Raw genomic sequence first — 9,572 nt, forward strand, 5'->3', positions numbered from 1 at the left:
CAACTCGTGTGACATTGTTAGAGGGTGATTGATGGTTTACAGTTCGTCTTCCTAAGGCATCCCATCCACATTCAATGGTATTTAGGTCCGTTGGTAGCACAGTTGGTACGATCGCCGTCCTTTCCAAATCGGGTGTAAAAGACTGAAGTTCGAGTCTCGTCGATAACATGAGGAATTTTTACGGGACTTTTTCACAACGTGGCTGAGTTAGTCGATCTCAGGCGAGGACAGCGTGGTTTTTTATCCCACAAACTTGGGTTTTTCTTCCATCAAACAGAAAATCCACCTCAGAACACGTAATTTACAGACAATATACACGGAGCAATAAAGGCTTAGTCGCTGATGCTCTGTTAAAACCCTGTTACAACAACCTCGGTTGTAAATTATGAAATTTCATTTCCTTTAACGAAATATCAATACCTCATTACAGAAATATCCTTTGAATCTTTAGTATTTGTAGTGTGATTGAAAAGTTCCGAGGCTGAATTTATTGTAGGGAAACGAACACCATATAGATAATACGCATTTAGTCTAAATGCGTATTTACTACCTGAAAATTCACAATCAAAGTTAATTTTCAGATAGTAAATCTGGTTGAACATTTTGCCAAAAGAGCCCCGAAAACTTTTCGATCACGCACCTTGACCTGCAACTATATTATAAGCGAAACAATTTCTTATGTTTTGCATTTTATTTCTCAAATTTTTAGTGTTCCAAGGACATAGCTGGGTTCGGTGTTATGTTCTTCATCGTGTTTTTCGCATTTGCACAGCTGGGATATCTGCTGTTTGGTACCGTAATGAGAGATTATAGCACTTTTTCGAAATCAGTGTAAGTCTTTCTTTTTCTAAACTTAAAATAAAAATACATTAAAGTGAAAAATAATTTGATTAAATACAATAAATGTTTATAAGACTGTTAGCTTTTATGTGTAAAATGAAGTTGTAACATCAGTTATATACAGGGCCGGCGCTAGCTTTTGTGGCGCCTGAGGCAAACCTTCTAATGGCGCCTCATTCATATCGTATTTTGTTAATGGTGCGAAGCCTGGCAAATGCCTCACTTGCGTGCACCTAGCTATGTATGAAGTTATAAACGTACGTCACCTTTAGTTATGAATGCATCTTCAGTTCATTGTATTAAGATATGATAGGAGAAGCATCACAATCCGAGTTATGGCTTAAGAGAAAGAAACACCTGTACTGGTAATTATTTCTGAGATGAAAAGTGAATGCCAGTATAATAACATTTGCTTTTAATAAGCAAATTTCGAAAACTGGTAATTTCAAGGAAAAAATCTTCTACTTACGATGAATATTTGGTTCAACTATCATGGGAACAAAAAGAGAATCTCAGCTTAACTCAGAAGTGAATAGGAGGAGAATGTTGGGCAATCTGATAGTGCTAAAATTGTTTGCCATAGTTTATGAAGCATGGTGTTGAACCTCACTCATATAGGAGAAAACTTCTGTCCACGAAAGAAAGCAACGGACTATCTCTTAAAATAGGCCAAAGAATGCGTAAGGACGATGCTAATAGAAAAGTGTAGTTTGGTATAGTTATTATTATTAAATTAAAATAATCTGTATAAAAAGTATAGGACTTTTCATTAATTTTAACAGCGCTCCGGTTCTATATTTATTTATCTTGAATTATTTTTCGGAATTGAACGAATAGTTGTATAAAAGCTTTTTTATTATTGTTTTTGCAGGTTTACCCTTCTCAGGTTAATATTAGGCGACTTCAACTTTTACCAACTAGAGGCAGCCAATCGTATTTTAGGACCAATATATTTTTTGAGTTACGTGTTTTTTGTGTTTTTCGTCTTAATGGTAAGAAACAGTATTCTCTCATTTTTTCGTAACTGATATATTTTAAATATATAATGTTTAAGACTAAATGCATATGCGCTATTAATTAAAATAAAAGCCATAAAGTTTCATAAATGATAGCAATTCTAATATTTTATTAAATTTAATTTTCCTTACAGAACATGTTCTTGGCTATTATTAACGACACGTATGCAGAAGTAAAGACCGAGTTATCTGAACAAAAGAATGAATTTGAAATTGTTGATTATTTCAAGAAGGTGAGTTTGTGTTATTGAATAATTAAGCAAAAAATCACGTGACAAATGTCACACTCGGGTTGAAATTTACTTTATGGCGCTTACCCATGGATCTTTGCGACAAGGAGTGAAGAGCTGGCCTAGCTCCGCCCACTGATTCGCAGTGATTGGACGATCTATTCCTGTGCGTAGCTTAATTTCTTGATTTTTAAACTAGTACCAAAGGGGAGGAGGGGTGGCTGAAACTGTTTCTCCCCTTTGCCGTTGGTTTAAAATCGTAAAAGATTTTCCCCCTTTTGGCAGTGGTTTAAAATCATGAAACGATTTTCTCCCTTTGTGGCTGGTTTTAAATCAGAATAGATCGTCCAATCAATGTAAAGCAGTGGGTGGAGCTAGGCGAGCCCTTCATAATGTTGCAAAGATCCCTGGGTAAGCACCAAAAACTACATTTCAACCCATAATCGTTTTATTAGTATCCTTTCTCTTTAATTAAATAAGTATTTTTGCTTTTTTGCAGGCACTCAGTAGGAATCTTTTTTTTTTCCTCTGAGTGTGGGATGATTTTATTTATTTATTTTTTATTTTATTATATTTAATTATTTTTATTTTTTATTATTTATTTTTTATTTTTTTATTTTATTCATTTATTTATTCATTTATTTATTATTTTATTTTATTTATTAATTTATTTATTATTTTATTTATTATTTTATTTTATCTTATTTATTTATTTATTATTTTATTTTATCTTATTTATTTATTATTTTATTTTATCTTATTTATTTATTATTTTATTTTATCTTATTTATTTATAATTTTTTATTTTATCTTATTTTATTATTTTTTTTATTTTTTTTTATTTTATTTTATTATATTACTATTTTTTATGATTATTTTTTTGTTTTCTCCCAGGTGTGGGCAGCTTGGGAGCAGAGAGAGCCGGCACCCACCGGTATTGCATTACATCTGGTGGGTGCAGTGATTTGTGCTCAATGCACTGACAGTAAAGTAGACCCAGGCCTGGCTCCTTGTGTCAGGGACGAACACTAGGTGGCGAAATGGCCTGGTTTTTTTTTTTTTTTTTGTTCTTTTTTTTACATTCATACTACACACACTCTTGCACTCACACTGCAGGCCCATTCGTAGAGGTTCTACTTGCATACATAAGACACTGATGGAGATGGACTAACGTCCATCTCCACCAGTGTCCTCTGTATGCAAATGGATACACATATCCATTCTCTTTCAAAAAAGAAATATCACGATTAAAAATCGTAATGTTTCATTTATTTATTAAGGGATACAACAATTTCATGGGAAGACTTGGCAAACGAAACCAGCTACTTGATCTACAAAATGCACTGAAATTAGCGGATACTGATGGAGATTCTGAGCTAAGCTTTGATGAAGTCCGGACGAAATTAAAAAAGTAAGTAGGATTACTATTAGAAATCGAAACTATCAAAGTCATAAAGGAAAGATTTTTATTGGAGATATTCATTTCATGTTAAAATTCTTTGAGTATCGTTATAAATGATAGAAGTAATGACCAAATTAATGTTTCTAAAAATTAAAATAATCAGCTTAATTCATAAAAGAAATTATAAATTAAAAGTTGATTAACAAAAGCTGGAGTACGTGATTTTGACACCCAATCCAATTATTGTTAAGAATTAAATGTTTTTATTATTTTTAATCAACGCTTCATATTATGATTTCTGCATTTCATTGTTTAAATGTTTATCATGACTGAATTAGATAATATCTTTTTATATTTAAATATTGAAGCAAACGCTATAAGAAACAAATTTATTTTAAGTATTAATTTTTCTAACAGTGTTTGTTTCTAAATTTCAGGCAAAATTTTACTGATATGGAAATAGAAATGGTCTTTGCAAAATATGACTTAGATGGTGACAGGATGCTTAACGAACGAGAGACCCAACTGATGTTGGCTGACTTGGAGGGCCAGAAAGTTCGCCTAGATAATCAAATCAACAATCATTCGCATGAAATGGATGAACACACAGGATCAAATTCACATTCCAACTGCATTTCACCAGATGATTTCAATAGGTAAGATAACTTAAATGATATGTTTTCCAGAAACGAGGAGGTGCTCTTTAATAAGAAAGAGTATGCTTCTCAGACTAAATACACTGAGTGATCACTGAATTATGACCACCTACCTAATACCGTGTTGGACCATCGTTCACACGGACAACAGTCGTTATTTGGCTAGGAATTGACTCCACTAGAAGTTTGAAGACGTGTGTTGCGATTTGTAGCCATACTACCTGCAAGGCTTTCCACAGTGTCGGAATAGATGACGGTTGCGTGTCCATACGGTTCACTTCCCATTCCAAAACATCCCAGAGATGTCCAATTGAATTGAGGTCACACGAATTTGAAGGCCAACCAAGATGAGTGATATCATCATTGTGTTCCTCAAACCAATCGCGCACAGTGTGGGCCCAATGACAAAGCGCATTATCGACTTGGAAGATTCCGTTTCTGTCCGGGAAAAAATGCTACATGGCATGATGCACATGATCTCCTAAGAGCTGCCGGTGGACCTCACCAGTGAAACATTGGTCCATACGCACCAGGGGGTTCTAGTTTTGGCCAACCCATACCACCTCCACCGGCCTCGATAATGGCACCAAGCACGATGGAACCATTGACTCATGCTCCTTGCACCACACGCAAAGGCGTCCATCGGCGTGTTGCATCAGCTATTTGGACTCATCCGATAAGCACACTCAGTCCTCCAGTGTGTTGTTGACATCGCAGCATGATCACCAGTAAGGAGAGGATGTCTGTTGGGTCGTCTGCTGTGGGACCCCATATATTGAGTGTGAGGCGCATCGTCATTTGGGATATTGTTCTTGCATTCCTCATATTGTATTGCAATGCCAACTGTCGCACAGTGACCTGCCATTGAAGCCATACAACGCGCTGCACCCTTCGCTTACCACGAAAATCTGCCTTGTGTAATCCTTTACAGTTCTGTCGACGGGAGATAGTTTGATCCGATCGATACCATTCTTTGTACTCCTTAACCACAGTGGGTCGTGATCAACCGATAAGACGTGCTGTTTCCAATATGGAAGCACCCAACGCACGAACTCCCATCATCATACCTCTTTGAAATTCCATGATATCTTTACTACATCCCATAAATGCTACTCTATCACTTTGGATTGCACGACCAGTTGCAAATTACTCCTGTTCTAGCGGACGAGGTTGTTTGGCGTTTTATGCTGCGAGATCTGTGGCATAGTCCATTACTAATGCGGTGGTCATAATTCAGTAATCACTGATGTCTAATAATAACTTAAATAACATCATCTTTTTCTTTTTTTTTTTTTTTTTTCCATTGCAGCAAACGTCTGTGGCTTCCTTGCACTATATAGCTAATCTGGGAATTTGTTGTATAAAATGTGTCCAATCTCATTTCATGTTTGCGACTTTTCCAGTATCAATTATCTGAATTTCTCAGTCGGGTACACAGTTAAAATATTATTAATTTTGATATAGAGCTGCATTGTGAAAAGCAAACCCGATACTCTGGGGAATGTTAAGGAGTCAGATTGCTGTAAAATACGTGATTTAATGATCTCCCAAAAGCGTTTGTTAGAAAAGCTACTGAGGTTAAAGGAAGGCAAGGCTCAGAGAGAAAGATTCACGCAGTATATATTCAGCTATAACCACACAGGTTTCATATGAGTATATCAATCCGTTGGGGCAGCGATTGATAGCGTCATTAGATTATAGGAAGATCTCCGTGGACTGCAGAAGAGCTAATATCTCCCAAATGCACAAAAATGGTGCTAAAGAGGAGACAGATAGCTATAAGCCAGTGTGTTTAACTTCTCTGGCAAGCAAAATAATGGAATCAATGGTTAAGAATGCGATTCGGTACCATTTCGAAAACAATGGTATGAATAGATCTCAGCATGGGTTCATTTAGGGGGTGGTCCTGTCTGATAATTTACTGCGATATACTAATTTGCAGCTAACTATTACGATATTATGTATCTAGACTTGAGGAAACTTTCAATATCGTTCTTTGGGAAGGCTGCTGCATAAACTGGAAGAAGTTCGAGTTAGTGGTAAGATCCTACGCTGGGTTCCAGGTCGAAAAAAAAGGAGACGGGTTGTTATTAATTGTTAGTCTTCAGAGTGGACCAGTGTAACGTGTAGAGTCACTCAGAGCTCGGTGCCCTCGTGGGTAGCGCAGTTGGTAGAATCGCCGTCCTCCCAACACTGGGTGAGAAAGACTTGAGTTCGAGTTCCATCGATGACGTGAGGAATTTTTATTCTCCTCTTTCACAACGTGACTGAGTTAGTCGGTCTCAGGGGAGGGGAGCATGGTTTTTATCCCGGAAACTCGGGTTTTTCATTCAGCAAACAAAAAGTCGACTACAGTACACACGCAGTTTACAGACAGTATATTCAAAGTAATATGGCCCTAGTCGCTGATGCTCCTAAAACCCTACTACAACAGCAACAAAAACAGAGCTCAGTTTTCTGTTCCCTCCTATTTGTAATTCTCATAAATGATAATCACGAGGTATGCAATGGCAGCTGTCAAAGTTTGCTGATGATTTGAAGGTGATTAGATCGTTAACGTTTGGAGCCTGGTCACGATGCTTCAAAATGACCTGGATTGGTTGCATATGTAGTCCGATAAATGGCAACTATCCTAGGGTTAAGTATAAGCTAGGAGAAGAGAAAATAAGCTAAAAGTGATTCTGTTGCCACGTATCATCCGGGAGAGCCTTCGCTCACTTCGAGCATCAGTGAGCCTTTGTCGTCCAACGCCTCGCCGGCGGTTCGTGGGTTTCCCCTCCTCGGACCACTTTCGATAGGTACTAACCACGGCTGACCGTGAGCATCCCACCAGCCGTGCCGTTTCGGATATGCTCTGACCCAGTCGTCTGGCCATTACAATTTGGCCTTTGTCAAACTCGCTTAAGTTCGCTGCCTTTCCTATCTGAAGAACAAGAGTAACACTGATTAACGGAGCTCAGTATCAGGTGTTTTTTATACCGTGTCCTGACTCGCACACGTTTTGCATAACGACTCGCTGGTCATAATGTTTCGGCTCATCGGTGTATATATGTAATGCTATGCTGCTTCATATATGCTCTGACTTTTTTTTTTTTTTTATTACAGCCTTTCTATTCGGGTGGACAAGATGGAAAGCTCAGTCAAATCCATAGTTACGAAAATTGATGCAGTTCTTCACAAAATGGAATCAATGGAAAAGGGCAAAGCAAAAAGGAAAGAAAACATGAATAAAATGCTCGATACAATATCGGAGGTGAGTATGCATATTGTTCTGAACCCTTGAGCAAACGTGAAAGAAATTTTATGAATTAAGTTGCCCATAAAATTTCCTTAGTAACAGTTAAAGTATGCATACTTATTAAAATCAATTGGGTTAATTTAACTGTAGTAATCGTTGGACATTACGTGTGTCCAAATTAAAGCTCACTCACTGCCCTTCAAATAATTGTCCATGGTATTCACCAACGGTACTGTTCGAGATTTTCATGCAAGTCCATCATGATGATAAAATTATAAGTTGGAAGTGAAAATAAGCAGGATTCAGGATCATTGCGTTGTCGGTGTGTGACATATGCAGGGCTGGAAATGGGAATGTACGTAGATGGACACTGGGCCCTAGTTCCCGAGCTGTTTTGACTGCCTATACTGATGTTTTTGGAAGTTGGGTGTACCTTCCTGGAACTACGTAATTAAAGTATCCACATCGTTCTGAAAAGCCATTTATCCTGTACAAATTTTTAAAAGAAGACTGAATATTAGTTTGTTGGAAAGTGCGATGGGAGGACGTGTCCGTTTGTGACATTTTGCACTCAGCTATCATAATATGACATTTTGGTAGCTTACTGCATGTATACACTGAGACGGCTTTGCATTAGCAACACCCTTTGTAGTAGGAACGAACTGGTCCATGACGCTGGTGAAGGCTCAAAGTTGGGAACGGCTGATGTAAGATAGTAGTTTGCACACGTGGCGATCAGTATTTGAGTGCCTGAAGGGAAAAATGGCTAGGTGTCGAGATCTTCCGGACTTTGAACATAGAATGATTGTGGGAAAAAGACGTGCAGGTGCCAGTGCTTCTGTTCTGTGATACCAAGAGTCTACCATTACTGGCTCAACAGCGGTGGAACAACCAACCAAAGGTCACATGTGGGACAGCCGCTTGTTGTTGACACCCGTGGTGAGAATCTTGTGTCTCGTCTCATAACACAGGTGTGACATAGCACAATGGCTCAGCTAACCACCCAGTGCAACGTAGGAACATCAAGATCAATATCCACTTGGACTATGAGCTGCACATTAACTCGTATAGGCTATGGCAGTCAACGGTCGTTATGGGTACCCATGTTCTTGCAAAACAAGAAACTGCACCTTGCGACATGTCAACCCCAACACTGGACTACCGACATATGGAAGTCTATTGCTTGGACTGATGAATCCAGTTTCCAATTCTATCATGCTGATGAGCGTATCCTCATTTAGAGAAAGCGACATGAGGCCATGGCGCTTGAATGAACCGTTGGTATTCGGCAGGCTAGTGGCAGTGGTGTTATGATTTGGGGATTGTTTTCATAGCATGTCCTGGGAGGATCCAGAACATGCTGTGAAATGTGTGACAATGGGTGGACACATTGCTGGACCCATTGTACAAACACTGCCATATGACCCCCTAAAACAGCGTATGGAGTCCTTGCCAAGAGGAGTTCGGCTGTATTCGGGCATTATAATGAGATATTGCAATAAAAGAAGAGGATAATGAAATAAATGCATTTCATGTGATCTTTCTTACGAATTACACAATGAACAGTTACACAAAAAGTTATTCAACACCTCGCTATTTCTTCCTTGGAGCGATGTCATGGACAGTGGGACTTCCAATTTTATGCTTATACGCTGATGGCTCTAATCCTGTCATAAACAAATTACATCATCGATTATAGCCCTAATTGTTCAGTTGCCGAAATAACAATGTATTGTTTATCAATTGGCCAATGTGCACTTTGCTATATATATAAATTATATAAATAAATATATACTTTTAATTTTAATTATTATTTTATTTTATTTTTGTTACCTTTGACATAGAATGACAAGCTAGATGATAAAGCCAAACGTCAGTATATGGAAAAGATGGTGAGAGAAGAAATTCAATATTGGGATTCTGGATCACCAGTCACAATAAAAAAGGTCTAGTAACTTTTTTATATACATACACTCAGTGATCTCTAAAGTATGACCACCTGCCTAATACCGTGTTGGGCCCCAGTTCGAACGGATAACAGCCACTATTTACTTAGGAATTGACTCCACTAGATGTCTGAAGATGTCTAGTTGTCGTAGGGACTTGCAGCCATGCTGCTTGCAAAGCTTTCCACAATGTCGGAATAGATGACGGTTTCGCATCCATACGCCTCACTTCCCGTTCCAAAAC

The 9,572-nt window shown here is 38.0% G+C and overlaps 1 protein-coding gene across 1 annotated transcript in view; it reads left to right on the forward strand.

Annotated features, from left to right (window-relative positions):
• Positions 1-9,334, forward strand: part of LOC150083682 (polycystin-2-like) — a 29,289-nt gene extending 19,955 nt beyond the window's left edge. Inside the window, exons 9-15 of the mRNA XM_090378565.1 lie at positions 710-831; positions 1,712-1,832; positions 1,991-2,089; positions 3,367-3,497; positions 3,926-4,144; positions 7,250-7,397; positions 9,227-9,334. Coding sequence (XP_090234691.1) covers positions 710-831; positions 1,712-1,832; positions 1,991-2,089; positions 3,367-3,497; positions 3,926-4,144; positions 7,250-7,397; positions 9,227-9,334 — 948 coding nt within the window. The remainder of the gene's footprint in view (positions 1-709; positions 832-1,711; positions 1,833-1,990; positions 2,090-3,366; positions 3,498-3,925; positions 4,145-7,249; positions 7,398-9,226) is intronic.
• The last annotated feature ends 238 nt before the right edge of the window (positions 9,335-9,572 follow it).

This window comes from Mastigoproctus giganteus, chromosome 7 (genome assembly GCF_048544385.1).
Source record: "Mastigoproctus giganteus isolate SK-2022 chromosome 7, ASM4854438v1, whole genome shotgun sequence".
Classification (NCBI taxonomy): Eukaryota; Metazoa; Arthropoda; class Arachnida; order Uropygi; family Thelyphonidae; genus Mastigoproctus; species Mastigoproctus giganteus.